Source organism: Amblyomma mixtum, chromosome 2, assembly GCF_055824585.1.
Source record: "Amblyomma mixtum isolate Tamu chromosome 2, ASM5582458v1, whole genome shotgun sequence".
NCBI lineage: Eukaryota > Metazoa > Arthropoda > Arachnida > Ixodida > Ixodidae > Amblyomma > Amblyomma mixtum.
This window is the reverse complement of record NC_143013.1, coordinates 71,079,155-71,095,351: the sequence shown is the minus strand read 5'-3', so window position 1 is coordinate 71,095,351 and position 16,197 is coordinate 71,079,155. Positions and strand designations below refer to the sequence as shown.

General features: G+C 44.8%; 2 protein-coding genes across 2 annotated transcripts in view; one reads left to right on the top strand and one right to left on the bottom strand.

Moving 5' to 3' along the window:
- LOC149359695 (U3 small nucleolar RNA-associated protein 14 homolog A) overlaps window positions 1-10,663 on the bottom strand; it is a 29,617-nt gene extending 18,954 nt beyond the window's left edge. The window contains exons 1-7 of the mRNA XM_089571817.1: window positions 10,576-10,663; window positions 10,431-10,485; window positions 10,122-10,198; window positions 7,391-7,449; window positions 5,758-5,903; window positions 4,201-4,278; window positions 1,657-1,734 (exon numbers count right to left, since the gene is read on the bottom strand). Coding sequence (XP_089427943.1) covers window positions 1,657-1,734; window positions 4,201-4,278; window positions 5,758-5,903; window positions 7,391-7,449; window positions 10,122-10,198; window positions 10,431-10,485; window positions 10,576-10,607 — 525 coding nt within the window. The 5' untranslated portion in view covers window positions 10,608-10,663. The remainder of the gene's footprint in view (window positions 1-1,656; window positions 1,735-4,200; window positions 4,279-5,757; window positions 5,904-7,390; window positions 7,450-10,121; window positions 10,199-10,430; window positions 10,486-10,575) is intronic.
- Window positions 10,664-10,864: 201 nt separating this feature from the next.
- Window positions 10,865-15,733, top strand: CHMP2B (Charged multivesicular body protein 2b). The gene is made up of 8 exons (XM_089569116.1): window positions 10,865-11,002; window positions 11,143-11,234; window positions 11,306-11,347; window positions 11,481-11,582; window positions 11,667-11,717; window positions 11,789-11,891; window positions 12,950-13,056; window positions 15,147-15,733. Exons 1-8 carry the CDS (start codon window positions 10,969-10,971, stop codon window positions 15,255-15,257), a joined length of 642 nt encoding a protein of 213 aa, XP_089425242.1. The 5' UTR covers window positions 10,865-10,968; the 3' UTR covers window positions 15,258-15,733.
- Window positions 15,734-16,197: the final 464 nt, after the last annotated feature.

Here is a 16,197-nt window from a genome sequence, read left to right as displayed (position 1 = left end):
TTAAAGGGGGCCCACCGGTGAGCCAAGCCGCACTGGGATTAGGGCTCTGAAAATCGACGCCGCAGCGAACATGTTACAGACAGCTAACAGATCGCAATTTGAATTCAATTCGAGACACCATGTAATCTGGGGAACTTTACTTTCTTGCCCTAAAAACCAGGGCACTGCGTTAACTATAATGTTATTGGCCCGAAAGCTAAACCTAGGTTTATCCCTTATTTTCTAAAACTCTGCAACTCCCAAGTGTTTCATTAAGGTGATACAGTCGAACCCGGATATATCGAATTCGAAGGGGATCGGAAAATAGTTCGATATAGCGAAAATTCGATATACAGATATAGGCTAAAACTGCACTCCCGATCATAACAAATTGTGGCTTACCGTTTGGAACAGCCGCGAATCACATAGTATGGGCGCGCAATGTGAAAGCGCTTTATTTCGCGGAAAAAAAAAATCACTAATTTTGGGCTGCTTTTTCCCCTGGGAAACGAAGTTCAAAACATTGGCCTCGATCTTCTCGAGACTGTCCAGGTGCGAGAACACAGTGCCTTCCATTTCGCCGCAACAGCGCCGAATCAGGCTAACGCTGACGCCAGTTCAGTGGCTGCGCACGGACGCGTTTCTTCGACAACAGAGTTGCCCTCGTCATCGCTGGAGTCGGCGTCTTGAACGCCAGCTACCGCTTGAACTTCGCTGTCAGCGTTAAAGTCCTCAACAGTCACTTCGGACGGAACGGCGCCGAGAAAATTGGACAAGTCGCGAAACGCGTCGTCCAAGCACTCATCGTCATCTAAATCTTCCGGACATTCATCTCCGGCCACTTGCCAAAACAGTTGGCTACTGGGACCTGCTTCACGTCGCGCGTTGAAACACAGGCACACACACACAAAAAAAAAACACGCGAGGCGCAGATGGAGCGATAAGAGCGAAGCCTATGCGAGCGGCAGTCAACCCGGCTGCGAAGGAACGACAGAGGGAAAAAGAAAGAGCAGGGAGAAAAATCGGCGCTCTGGGCTTCGTTTTTTTTTTTTTTTTCTGAGCTCTCTCTTTTCCCCAGACCCACGATGTGCCCACGAGCGACCGTTTTCTCTCTCTCTCTTTCCCCAAGAAGCGTGGTCGCCGCGCGTCTCCATGCGGCGCTCTCTCTTCGCTGGTCTCCAATGACCTTGACGGAGCACACGCCGGCGGTACAGGAGGAGAGGAGGAGCGGGAAAGCTCGCGCCGGTGGGGCGCAAAAACGGGGAACAAAAAAAAAAAAAGGGCCCTGCGCCTGCTGACTGCGGAAATGTTCTCCGCTGAGGCGGCTGAGGACCGGACAGGAATGTCTTTGGGGAAAGCGCACCTTCCAGGGGCGCGGCGCGGCGTTCGATATATCCAATGTCCGGCGAAAATGGAATTCGATATACAACGCAACTGTCCTATACTTTTACATAGTATTTTCAAGGGGGTAATCTGTGTGTTCGATATAGCCAATAATTCGAAATATGCGGGTTCGATATATCCGGGTTCGACTGTATTTCCATGATTAGTTATGCGCTTACCTAAGAGAAAATAATCCTACACTTCTCAAGTAGTCAAAAATAGTTGAAACTTGGCCAAAATAAAAACTGCACGCTCAATATACTGACAGTAGTTGATGCTGCTAGGAATACCCACCTTGAGACGTTGTACAAACTTCTGGGCACATTCCATTCGCATATCTGCTTGCTTCAGCGGAAAGCGCAGCTGTTCAGCCTGCAAGAAATAGAAAAAGAGAATGCACGTGCTGGTGAACTAGTCTTTGTCCACAGCAAAACTGAACAGGCTATTGGAAGCCTTTAAGCCATGCACTAACACTATCAAAAGGACAGTTTGAATACATCAGTGCCTGGCACCATGGTAAGGGTGCAAGAAGCGTAAACAAAAGTGGCTGTCGCCACGAAACTGTCTAATTTTTTTTTTTACCAGGTTATAGTGTACAGGTAAAAAATTGTAAAACAGTTCGGTGTAGCTGAAATTCATAATACAAAATTTCATTAGAAACACACACTAGGATAGCGCAGTTTAGTCAGTAAAGAGATGGCAAATCGGGCGCCCCTAACTAGAAAGTAAGAAGAGAGCTTTCCCGAGGTTTCAGTGCCATTTGGAGGGTGATCGTGATGATGACGGCGGTCGCGAATAACGGAGCGTCAATTGCGTTCAGTTAGCATCCCCGCAGAGCACCACTAGCATGCAGCAGTGGCAGGCTAAATGCAGCTGGGATGGCTTTCCCGCATCACAGCAGTGTCGTGTGGCAAATAGCACACACGAATGAAAGCTACCAGCGTTCTCACCACCTCTGTGACGGGTAACATAAGTTGGACACCCATAGCTAGCGCAGGATGATTAGAGCAAGGGTACAGTGGAACCTCGATTATACGTCCCCCGGTCATGCGACGACCCACATTTTACGACGAATTTGTGCGGTCCCGGCAGAACCCCCATAGAGACAATGCATTAAAAACCTCGGTTATACGACGCAAATTTTAGAAGGGCCCCGCTTCGTACGACGACGTCTGGCTCGTACCGTCCGTCAAAAAAGGTCGTCAGCAAACGCAGGCCGGGATGTACCGTATTTTCGCGATTCTAAGCACCCCCCGAATCTAAGCACCCCCCCCCCCCCTCCCCCCTATTTTCGTAAAAAAATTTCTGAAAAAAAAAACTTTGCATGCGAATCTAAGCACCCCCTTTTTTGCGCGGAAGAGAGCGTTGCCGAGGCCGCCAAGTGCACTTGCTCTCTTTTTCGTCGAGCCTGTGCAGTCGGAGTCCCGAGGAGGCGCCGCCTGCGCGTTGTTGTTGTTGTGACTGAGAGAAGGATGAAAAGGAAATTGCACAGGCCTGCCTACTGGCTCGAGCTAAGCCACCACCGCTGCCAAGTGCAGATAGGGGAGAGTTGAAAGATCAGAGGAAAGATAAAGAGAAAAGATAAGACACCGGTCGCAGCAACAGCAACAAATGCATCCGCCGGAGCGGACGCTGCCGAAAAAACAGATAAGCGGGCGAGGCCGCGCTCGCCGAAGCGAGGACAGCGGCGTCCACGGCGCTTTTTGTGTTCCTGCGTTCCGACACTACAAGACAGATGGCGGCACAGAACTGTCTGCAGCTATTTTTCTTTTGAATGTTTCCTAAATAAAATGTTTTTTCTCGCGCCCGTTTCATCGAGATTTCGCCGCGAAAAGAGGGGCCCGGGGGGGGGGGGGGGGGGGGGGTCATTTCGAATCTAAGCACCCCCTCTCACTTTGGGCATCGCGATCGTGAAAAAAAGGGGGGTGCTTAGAATCGAGTAAATATGGTAGGCACACTTTAGCCAGTCGATAACTGGTGCGCCTTAATCTTTCCACCTATCAAGAAAACTGCGGGAGCTGCTGCCCCGCTGCTCACGGCAGCCTCAATGGCCATTTTATCTTGTTTGTTGAAGACTAGCCCTCTGCCGGCAAAAATGTGCTGCATTTGTGTTCCGAAAAAAAAAAAAAAAAGATGACGAAGTTCAGACGTTAAAAAATATCACGCTTGATTTTCGATTATACGACACCCGGATTATACGACGGTTTCGCGCGGTCCCCTGAACGTCGTATAATCGAGGTTCCACTGTATAACTGTCCATGCCGCTGCTGCCAGGATGCTGTCGGCAGAAGTGAGGGGCACGAATGCGAGCCAGTCGGCCGGCAATCAACCCTCGAAGCCACCATATCCTCCGTGGCGCTTCTGGCAAGTGTGAGAGACAGGTGCAAGACAATGCGTGAACCATGACTCACGCACTTTCTGCACCACCACCAGCCACTTGTGCAGTGCAACGAAGCCTGGTGCCTACCACTGGGACGGCTATTATTTTGCAGTGGGGGGTTCGATATATCCATTTCATGGCCAACCACATTTGGTATATAAAGTAAAAATTGCATGTGTGTTAAAATCGTGCACTTCTCCAAGATGACATCTTCGTTTTCGCAAAAGGAGTTTTTGAGTTTACATTTTTTATATCTGGCTTACTAAAGCAAGAGCACCCAGCACTGGTCTGCAACTGGCCTACTGGACAGAAGAACGTGTCACTCAAATACAACTGCTAACTTTCCTAAGGGACAATGCTGCATGCACAGCAGCAAAACAGTTTCAAGCTTGTTCAAAGCAAATGCTTCATGCCGAATGGTTTGTTGTGAGAGACAAGAAATGGGCTTCCATGCTTACCACACGGTTGTCGTTGACCACAGGCTCCCAGACGGAGACCTCTTCACTGACTTTATCGTAGGCCACTTGACGCTGCGCCTGTAGAGCAAAAAAAAATGAAGAAAAAATGCTTCCCAGATCTCACAGACACTTGCAAAAAAATTAACAGCAGCAACAGACTTTCTCTAATGCTGAAATTTTTGCTCATTCACCAGCAGAAATCACCCTGGGAAACCCCTTGAGCAGGCGTTCAAGCTACTAAGGCATGTTACCCTTCTGATTTGCAGGCCACAAGATTGTGCTTGAGAAGATTCCAACTATACACTCCTTTCAAAATATCCATCTGTTTAGCATCCACACAGGTCTCAGACCGAAGGCTTTTTTCTGGAAACTGGCTGCCATGTGCAGCTATATTGCAGGTTCGAAGGATGCCCACCTTATAGGGACCCTAAACATAAAGACAGCAATCACAAACTTCTCTCTAAAAGAATGGACAAGTCACAAGTGTGGCTTTGCACCTCTCTGCCATGCGTTCAAACTGCCAGCATTGACTGAAGACAAGCTTTTTCCTGCTAGCTTGGCATCAATCTATTTACACGGCCTTTAGTGCAGCCCACTGCAACGCTATGTAAACAGGGAGGGCTATAAAACTGTCTTTAAGGCTGCCCCAATATTTCCCTCCCTTCTCGACAAACTCTGCCACTTTTTCAGCCGAACCAAGGCGAATGGGACTGGACTATATCATGCGACAACTGCTTCTGACAATAGGGCTGAACTACAGAGTCGAAACATGACCTCTCTTTCTACATAGCGCAATATAGCCCTTGCTAGCAGTTATTAATTTTCTCTTAGAACACCGTATATTGTTAATACTTGCTATTTAAGGCATACTTCTAACACAACTGTCAATGCCAACTTTCCAAAGTTGAAAGTCAAGGAGAAAGTTCTCGATAACAGCAAATATGCTAGGCACATCATTACAAGAAGGTTCCATAGATGGCGCCAGCTACACCAGCTATGCACAGCATGCAGAGCAACGCACGAGGCGGTCTGGCGTGGTGTTGTGCAGCCGAACTATATGGCAGAATGACATTAAGGATGCTCCTTCCCTGCAGCCTTCCTTTCATTGCCAAAAAAAAGCTGTCAGCGATTGTAGCTCCTACTACAGCAGCCATGACTTCCATTTTCCCCCACCTCGACCTTTCTCTTTACATTTTTCCATTCCAACTACCTCTTCGTGTGTTAGTTTCATGACGTTTAAGATATACGAAAAATAAAACAGCACCAAGTATGAAACATTGCAAACCACTTCCAACATTCCCGAAATACAACTTTCAGACATCCCACCGCCGCCTGTCAAGAAGAAACAAAAAGAGGGCCTCATGCTGAACGATCGGGCACTACACCAGGCGTACCTTAAAAGATTGTTTCGCTGGGCAAGTTATTAACTGTTCATCTTTGGTTACAAATGCAAAAAAGACACAACACAAGGCCTTGTGTTGTGTCTTTTTTCGCCTGTAACCAAAGATGGCCAGGTGTACCATTTCTAAGCTGGAATGATCACCGCACTCAACTTACCCTCTGGAGTTCAGGTTGGGGCAGGGGCTTGGGCAGGACCTTGGCATTGCGGACAATGGAGCGAACCTGTTTCTTGATCTGCCTGTGTGTGCTGGTCTTCTTGAGACCGGCCAGGAGCTGGTGAACAGCCACCTGCTCCACTGAGGCTGCAAATATATTGTACAAAACAGTTTTGCACTTATGCCCTCAAAAACACATGGTAACAAAGGGGACCCGATGCCTTTCAGCACGCATCTATTTTAACAAAACTTTGCGCCAATCATTAATTGAAGAAATCACTACAAGCAGCTGGTATCTGTAAAAAGAAGTCGCAAGCTACACATCACAGTACAATCCAACTAAAATGAACATGCCAAGGTTTGCTTTGCTACAAAAATCTACTTGCGTAGCTTTCTGCCTGTTACAGGCTTCATTAGTAATATAAATTTCATGTAGTTCTAACATGCAGAAAGCCAAGATCTATATTTTGTGAATACTGATTGCCTTATGTGCTCTAAACAACCTGCTCGAACGAGAAACACAATCACAGGAGCCCACATATATGGCACTGGAACAACAAGACTAGTTTGAACTTATCATCTGGACTACTAACCAATTTTTGCAAAGACATTTATTTTGTGAGAAGGCTAGGTCTCCCAATACAGTACCCAAACCTATACCTAGCATTATGTCTTAAATTTTGTCTCATTATAGAGCAAAACAGTGAGCTGCCCTGCTGTCTACCAAGCATGCAATGTTCAACTGAAGAAGCTGCAGTTGCTGCCAACATTCAGCTGCCTTAAATTGGGCATCAGAAACCCAGGAAGGTAGTTCACACTACGTTGATGCAACATTTTCAGTAGTCAGCAGAAATAGAGGCCAAACTGTAATGGGCAAAGGGGTGTTTCACATTGTACACACACGTGAAATTATGAACATAGTCACTAGCAGCTGTAAATTTAGTAGTGTAAATAAGGGAATGTTCACAAGTATAAGCAGCCATGACATGAAAATTTCACTAATTTGAAGCAAAGGACAGAACTACAACAGCAACGTTTGGAACCATACGCCCGAAGTTCCACCACAAGCTAAGTACTAACATAGACTACAGGAAACTCTGCACTTGAAAACAGCTGAAATGATCTGGCCACTAAAAAACTCCATTAGATAAACAGGCATTCCAGCATAAGGATGTCTATGCATTTGTTTGTCTAGCTACCTTACATGACCAAACTGCAAAGCTGGCTGCCTCTCGGGGGTGACCCAGCAGCTATCTAAATGCTCAGCTTTCACGGGACCTCCACGACCAGCACCTTTTGAAGTGCAGCTTTAGGACGGGCATTTACAAAAACAAGACAAGCATTCTGAACACATACAAGAAACATATATTCACTTCAGAGCTGTGTTCAGCCCACACTGGTTATGCAGTTTTCTTGTGTCTTGTAATTACATTACTCTGGGGCCCTGACCAATCACCTCAATCAATCGCTTCTCTTTTATTTCCTTTAATTCTCCTTCCAGGTCTATCATGATGACACTATATTCTATCAGCATTTTACCAGACATCAGAAAGTGCTGTGATTGGCCCCATAAATGCAAAGCAATATAAAAAAGATAAGGGTAGGAAAACAGCAACAAAAAGAGAATATTGTACCTTTTGAGAGGTCATATTCAGAGACTGTTAAGCTCGGCTCGGTCCGTGGTGTCACCTTTCTGGAAGCACAAATTTCATTAATAAAATTTAAAGAAAAAACATCTTCACATCAAATGATCTGAAACATTACATAAACATTGTTTGAGGTAATGCTGAAAAAACACAGCTATGAGCCTCTAGCATTCTGCACAAACCCACTCAATAGAATATGACGCGAGACTGCACAGCATTAAACCAAGCCCCAGATGACCACAGTGCCAAGAATGCAGTGTGGAATATTCCTCCAACAAAACATATTGGGCCTACCTGGCAGCTACTGTGACATCCCACTTCCTAACATACTCAGCAACTAAAACCATTACTCCTGGGAGAGCCCGACCCTTCCCATAAAGGCCTATATGGCTGCAGTTAGTGGCATACATCATCTACACATTCAAGACAAAGCCATCAGAGGTAGCTTGGGCTTGATGAGAGACAACACGTAATACTTAAGATCATCTCGGTTATCCCAGGATAACTTTGCCTCAGACAAATGTAACATGGAAAGCTCCAAAACAACCTCCTTCTCCACAGCAAAGAATTCATAGCTATATCATAAAATACCTTCCAGGCTAACCTAGGCTGCATTTGGATTACTCATGCAGTAGGGTATTCCTTTCAGTAGTAGGTAGCTTTTCGTGGCGCTTCTCTTAACAAAACTCCCATAGACGGCCATGTATGCTTCAAGGCTATCATCTAAGCTTGTTATCCAGTTGAGTTTAGCCCTGCATTGGTGAGGTGAGCTCCCACTGAAGCCCACGTATTACAACACTAGCAGTTATAAAGGATGTTGGTCCATTTCATGATGTTTAGCATCTGCAGAGGGGCACCTGTGCACAGGATAAAACAAGTACACAGCAAAGGTAGATCTGCCCCTGCACAGGTGAGCATATGAGCAGACAAACAAAAATTAGTCGACAAAGGAGACTGGACACAAGAAAGACAAACTACAACTTTAAAATGCATTTCACGGAGTTCCCGAAGCTGTACTGTTAAGCTAGACGCCTGCGGAGCCAGTAGCTTCTTTCCCCCTCTCGCCGATTACTACCATGTAAGTCGGAAGTCTGGAGGGGTCGAGAATGGAGACAGCGTGTCACGGGCTTCGGGTGCTCTCCAAGGCCGCGGGAAACGGGGAGCAGACCGCGAACAGCCTTGTCAGGGCTGTAGAGGGTCGGCGACCATTTCACATTGAAGAGAGATGAGCTGTCAAGTGGGGGTGGGGGACAGTAAGGTCGGCGACTTCTTAAACCCCCGACTGTCTAGCTAAGCAGTGGACATTACTGGCGCCTCTGGAGTCGGGCTCTGGCGAGCACTGGGCTCCACCCACTTGTATATACAGTGCCATCGCGGCACTATTGGTTGAAATTGGGCAAGAGCAGATTTTATAAAGCTCCGCCCAATTATAGAAGGTATTAAAACCCGCTGCAACAAAGAGCGAAAGGAGCGCGCCGAGTCTCAGTGTCGGCCGCTTTTCTACAGCCCTTTCTTTAACAGCCTTTTTTAAGCCGCCTTTTCCCCTAAGTTCTTGTATTCAGTCCCATCTTCAATAAATAAGTTTTGCTTCTCAAGGAGTTCGGAGTTGCTGTCCCAACCGGCAACGTGTCGCCGGACGAGCGTACGAAGACGTGAAGTGCTATACGATCATTGGCCAACGTGCCATCGTTATTCGTCCCATCGACGAACATCCAAGCCTGAACCGGCCATTGCGACGTTCTACGGAAGAAATTTAAGTGGTGTCCTGACTAGGAGGATGACCAGTGTTGCAAGTTAACTTGTACTGTGCCCGACACTTGAAGAGTGTGCCACCTGCAAAAGTCTGCTTAACTAGCATGGCCACAAAAGGCGCATTCTCAACGATGCTCACTTCCAAGCCCACCTGGATAAAGTCCTTATTGGCTAGCTAGTAAAAGCAGGTATTGTAGTTCACGACACGTTACAATGGTGACGCCACTGCCATTTCCCCAAGAAGAGGGTCCCACATACAGCTATCATTGCAATAAATTCTTTCTCTCCATCTAGTCACTATCTCTGGGGGGAAAACACCCCTGTTGAAAACCTGTCCCGTCACTTGTCCCATCCTGTCCTGTTTGTGCGCTGTTTTCCCAGTAACGATAAATTACCAACTTATCCCAAACGTATGCACTACATGGAAAACACAACATGGATTAACTGAGCCATCTGGCAGATGACCACAGACCCAAACTTGGTAAGAGATTCCAAAAATATATTCCATTTACACATTGCCACAGTCACTATCCGCTGCATGTGGCTGGCCCGACTGCTCATTAGCACGTCCGTCATGTTGCACATTCACACCTTATGCTATCAACCTAATAGGATCACATGGACCTGTATGCAGCCCCAAAAATGCCACAGAGCCTGCATAAAATGCTTGCTTATTGCCACTGTACATTCCTCAGTCAAATCAATCCCGTGAACCATAGAATAGATGAACAGAAATTGTGGGTTGCCGCAGCCTTCCCTTTTTTTGCTTCCAAGCCTTCCATAAATATGCTTCCAAGTTGTCCACTTGCATTTCACAGCTAAAAATCTCTGCGTACAGCACGGGGACGAACGAGAAGTTTTAATGAGAAAAAGCTAGCGTGCCGCAAATAGCTAGTCGGGAACCAAATATGGGCGCATGTCGCAAACTACAAGTTCAAAACTAGTAAATACAAAAAGCACAGCTTACCTTTTCCCTCCCAGGGATCCGATGGCATCCAACAGCTTCTTGTGACGAAATGAATCGACCTCATCCTTGCGTTTTGACTGCAGTAGTAACGGAGAAAAAGGCAGACAAAATAAATGGGTTCTCAATGCGTGGAGTAAACAAGCGCCTTCAGGCGAAAGAAAAGATTGAAATCAATTGCAAACTATTCTAGAAGAATAGATTCGAGGCCACATGCTTCAAGTAATGTTATTTATGAGCATGAGTGTCACAATTATTTCCGATGAAATCAATGAACGGTGCGGAGCGTTGGAAACAACACGGGTGACAAACCTTGCGGTCTTTGCTGTCATTTCCAAATTCCTCTTGCAGCAAGTCAGGCTTTTTGCTGGAACATTACACAATTTATATGACTTCGCTATAAGCTATGTAAACAATTAAAACAAAGCAAGATCACTGATCAATACTGAATACAAACCATAAAGCATCCACCAACGTGGAGGCAGCCATCTTTCAAGCACACGTGCGATGCGGCAAAGCACGAAAGCGCTAGGCTTCCATGGCGCTGGGGCTGGCAAGGGACATCACGGTCGCTTTCACTATTGCTCTAGAAAACTACCCTAATGTCACCTTAAAGTTTTAATAAAACAAACAAATAGCCGTATTGGAAAAAATTTTTGCAGTTTTATTTTATGGCAAATTATGAACTTTTTAAAAAAAGGAACCATCCTGAGCTACGACACTGCGGCTCGTGATAACTGCTATTCACTGACTCAACTCAATGGAGGCGTGAAGCAACTTTGTGAAACTGCTACGGCACTCTTGGTTTTTCGCGACCTTCGTATGCTGAGGTGACAGCAGTACAGCGAAAATGAGCCTGTTTGGAAAGAAAGTGTCGGCTGCAGGTAAGCTGACAGCCATCGAAACAGTGTCACTGCCATTTTCACGAATTATTGTTGTATCACTTGCTGAAGCGTGATACCCTGCTTCCATAAAAAGATTGTGATTTCTATTTCACTTTATCGCAATCTATTCCTTGCTTCAGAACAAATGCGACAACAGAATAGGGAGCTTCGAAAAACACAGAGAGACATTGAGAGGGACAGACGGGAGCTAGAAAGGCAAGAGAAACAACTGGTAAGATATACGGTCATCCGCTTATGAGGGACAGAAAGACTATGCTTCATTTCCCTTGTTTTCTCTTCCAGGAACTCGAAATAAAGAAGGCGGCTAATCAGGGGAATAAGCAGGTGCGTGGTGGTGCTGTTTCTGTTTAATAGTCGCCTTGTGTTTAAATCGGGAGAATCGATGGACTTGTTTCCTCCTGCCTCCACCATAATCGGATGAGTGATTTGTGCAAAGCTTGGCCCTTACCTTTTTCAGGTGTGCACTGTTTTAGCGAAACAGCTAGTGCAGATACGTAAGCAGAAAGCCCGAACATATGCTGCCACGTCCAAAGTCCAAGCCATCGGCTCGCAATCAAAGGTAACGCTCGTCACCAGCTCTCAGCTCACCGAGCACGGCGGTGGGACGTTTTCAATGGCTCAGTGTCGTTTCGTAATTTTACAGTTGATGAACGCCAACGTGAAACTTGCGAACGCAATGGCCACTACTGCAAAGGTGAGGAATCTGCACCGTCTCTGGTTGACGTTTGTTTTCACAGTTGTTACATACACGGCATCTTTTCTCAGACCATGGGCGAAGTCAACAAGCGCATCAAGCCTCAGGACATTGCCAAGACTATGCAAGACTTTGAGAAGGAGAGCACGAAAATGGGCATGACTGAAGAAATAGGCAAGTGCTGTGCTTTTGTGCCACTTTGGACAGCACACAATTACTTCAGAATTGCATTTTCAACGTATAGTTGTTTCATTTTCATCTTGTTTTGGCAAAAATTTAACTGCCTTGCTCATACTTGAAAGGCCTTCGTGCATACCAGGTTCGAAATAATACTGAGATAATTTGTCTTTTATTTTTCGATTAATTGTAGCACCTGTTAGTGGCTTGCATAAACTTGAAGATGAGACACTGCTGTGTTATTACCTTTGTCCATTCCTCTGTTTGCTGTTTGTCACTCAAATCCACAGGTAATCACACACAGGTAATCAAATCCGTCGTACTATAAGTGTGTTAAACTGCGTTTATCACTTCTTTTTTGAATGTGTACTGATTAGTTATTTGCTTATTTACCTTTGGAAATTGTGACAAAGAAAGGTAATTGCAGCTTCCTTCTCAGCTATTACTGCGAAAGCAGTACCGGTGTCAGAATGCAAAAATGACAGTGTCTGTCTCTGGCTGTAGCCTCGGAGAGTAAAGCCTCCACCACCTTCCAATTGCACCCCCCCCCCCCCCCCCCATCTGGTGAGCTGGCCCCACCCATCTTCACCTTCCAGAGGTGCCACCCATTCACACAGCTCTGCCCTCTAGAGGCATCACCTACCACTAACCTACCTACACTCCAAACAAAAAGGAATAAAAAGGAAATAAGCTGTCCTCTAGCACACTCACTCTTACAAAAGAAGGTGTACAAGAGGACAGTTCACTCCCTTTTTTACTCCCATATAGGCGTATTTGGGTTAAGAGTGTACCTCCATCCTTCAGAAGGCAGTGTAAATAGGCATTTCCGGGAAAGTTGGTGCAATTCTGTTTTGAGTAGGCCAGCTTGAACATTGAGACAGCCGTGTGTCAGTGTTGTTAAAGACAAACAGGATGGCGATGTGTCCTGCTTGTCTTTCTACATAAGGAACCGTTAGAGTAAAAGCATCAAAGTAATCATTTAGGGTAAATCCAACTGCTTTTGCAGAATTGTCACATCAGGTGTCTGACTGCACTGTAATTTTTTCTTCTTATAGTCGATGATACACTCAACTCAATCTTGGATGAGTCGGGTGACGAAGAAGAGCAGGACGCCATTGTCAACAAGGTTCTGGATGAAATCGGCATTGAGATGTCTGGAAAGGTGAGTTTTGTTGAAAAGCACTATGCAGTAATTGTAGTGAAACACTAGAGGGTTCTTTCATGCTTTTGAAATTGTAATGAGGTTTACACATCCCATAATGTATGCTAACTGCACTATATTGTTTCTCTTGGCCAGATCCTTTGCATTTCTTCTTTTTAAATTATAGTTTCATCTTGTGATTAGGTTTTTGTGATTTATAGGCTATATCGAACGCGGTTTGCCAGAAAACGGATATATATTGACCCACCGAGTATGCCTACTTAAATGCCAGGCAGCAGGCTTTGCCTCGCTACTTGAGTGGTTGGTGGTGCAGCAAGCTTTTTGTCCCGTGGTTTATGCTTCATCTCGTGCTTACCAGCAGCGCCATGGAAGATATAGCAGAGCAAACATTTCGTAGCCAGGTGGTCACCACCCTTTTGCACCTCTCGCACCCATTGATAAGAGCCCGGGAATCAGCAGCATGGTAGCCATCCTAAGTCCTTGTCGAGTGGCGCATGCCGAGGCAAAAGTATTTTCCTTTTTGCTTTTAAGCCTCACCGTATAATTTCTATGTCATGGAGGTAGTGAAAATGGTGATAGGTCTCATTCTGGCATCCCAGTTTTAACGCGACGCCGCTGTAATGCAAGAAAGCCATCCTAGTTGATGTTTGACCAATCACCACCATGTGCTAGTGGTGCTGAGTGGGAAGCCAGCCTTACTAGCATTTGGCACTTGGTTTTTTGTGGCGTCGATAATTGCCGCAAGTGGCTTTAAAATGGCTCTGGAACTGCGGAAAATGCCTCCCCATTTCGTTAGTAAAGATCACCTGAGTTGCTTTCCCTTCACTGACTAAAGTTCCACCGCTCTTGCAAGAATTTTTGAAGTTAATTTTACGAATTTTGGCCATATTGAACTATTTCATGATTTTTTACCTGTTCCCTATGACGATGTTTAACTGCACTTGTAAACTGTACTGTAGGGCATTGTCCACATGTCATGATAAATCGGCCTTTTGGGGAATTGAATTCCCCATGTGAGGGATTATTATAGATATGAGCATGTAAAGTGGGAAACAGCTTCTTAAGTTATGATCAAGGAAGAAGAAAGAAAAAGCTATGAAAATCATTGTAGCTCTGACTTGGTAAGTTAATTAATGGCTTGTTGAAGAGTATAGACACCAAATTTGTGGTTGCGTTTTCTTGTATTTAATGATTTGTGAGACATTTTTAGTATTCATGGATCACCATGTGGTATTTGCCTACAATTAGTAAATAATATGATTGAATTTCTATTTCCGTGCTGTTTCAGCTGCCAAGGGATAGCTGTGATTTCAGGGTTGAATATTGACCACATGAGGAATGAAAAAACTGCAGTGTAATCGCTGTTTTGTAATTTTAATTCACTACAATGCTTAAGCTAGCCTATCTTAAGATTCGGAATGGCAGCAAATGAAGCAGCTATTATTTGCAGTTTTTCTTCATGCCTCACATAGCGACGTATTTTGCACCTTGTAATAAGGGAGTAATTACTCATTGACATCCACCGGATTGCAGCCATATGGCTACAAAGGAAAGCTTTCCTTTTTACCCGTATGGCTGCGCTCGGGTGGATGTCAATGAGTAATTACTCCCTTATTACAAATCTACTCCACCTTGGGGGATTTCCCTAAACATTTGACCAACACATTTTGCACCTTGATGCCACAGCAATCATTTGGCTGTTGAAATTACAACCAAAACTGCATGAAAGAAGAAAGTAAATTATAAATTGCTTAGCAGTCATATGCAAATATCGCGTGTTGTTGATCCGTGTACATGAGTATCGGGCTAACAGAAGAAGAAAAAATGCTACCAAAATTTCATGTCTGTACACCTTTAAGCTATGCTCCAAGTAAAAAGAAAGAAAAAGAAATGAAAATCTTAACTTTCGACTTGGTAAGTGCATTAGAGAAATTTAGTCAAAATGGCTTTTAGGAAGTCAGGTTTTTTGGGGATTGGCATGCTAGAGTGAATTCATTAAAGTTCATCAAAGGTCTTGTTTCTTGGCTAAGTCTTGCAGTGTGTTTGTTGGTGTTCTTGCTTACAACCTTTTTTTCTTCTAATTTCTCTAGCTTGCTGCTGCTCCATCTGCCAGGTCAGACCCTCTTGGCGAAGGGTCTAGCAAGGCGAGGCTGCCAACTGACGACGAAATAGAACGCCAGCTTGCTAAGTTGAAGATGTGAACGCTTAGTTTTCCTACTTTTGCTTGTGTGAAGCCTTTGTAATATATGTACAGACGGTTGGTTGTGATATTGATCTTGGGACAAGAATGTCCCAAGTGTGTTGAAGATCTTGTGTTTTATTTAGACTTTTTATGTTCAGTAAGCAAGTAGCGCTGAAACTTTGTCAGCATTCTATTGGTTGCCTCAAGACATTGCTATTAAAAATGTGTTGGTTTGGACAGCAGCGATTTTTTGTCAGAGGGGATATTTTTGTTATACATTTGCACTGGAAATGGATTTTGGTATATATTTTCACTTTTCACTGCTCGGTTTTTGTGCAAAAAGCACCTTGGCGTAGCAAGTGAAGCTAGATTGAGCTGATCCTTATGCAGCGGTATTTTCTGCAGCTGTGCTCAGTATCATTAATATTGTGTGCCTTTACCTCTTGAGAAAATGAATTATGCACTGCGAAACTAAATAAATCATCAAAATAACAAGTGTGCTTTATTCCTCGTCCACCTTTGGCGAGAGGCAGGGGCAGCCATAAGTGTCATTTCAGTGTCCTCCTTGGACACCATATGTGGTTTGTGGATATTTGCACGGGCTAATGAGAATGGCTGTGTATAGATTTGTGTCAACAGCAGACTTTGAAACCTTCAAATAACGTGCTTTTCAAAAATAATTGTTTTAAAGTACATTTTAATTCACATCCTTCACAGTACTTGGTAAAGCAATGGACACTTGAAAGGACACACATTCAGCTGAAAGCATACTGGATTTAGCATTGATAAGTTTTTCTATTTATAGAAGAGGCATGAAGTAGGACTACATAGTATATGACTGACTGCATGCAGCGGCTTGAAAAAGAAACTCAATCTGAGCAGTCCCCTTCCAGAGAACCTCATGGAGGTGATCCTTATTGTATGTAGTCTGACAGTTGAATCTCGCTATAGAAATTGTC

What these genes read in the sequence shown, in the direction of transcription:
- CHMP2B (XM_089569116.1), top strand. Translation starts at nt 10,969, where the DNA reads ATGAGCCTGTTTGGAAAGAAAGTGTCGGCTGCAG. An exon ending in CTAATCAGGGGAATAAGCAG is followed by an intron (nt 11,348 to 11,480) that starts GTGCGTGGTGGT and finishes TACCTTTTTCAG; the next exon opens with GTGTGCACTGTTTTAGCGAA. An exon ending in CAATGGCCACTACTGCAAAG is followed by an intron (nt 11,718 to 11,788) that starts GTGAGGAATCTG and finishes ATCTTTTCTCAG; the next exon opens with ACCATGGGCGAAGTCAACAA.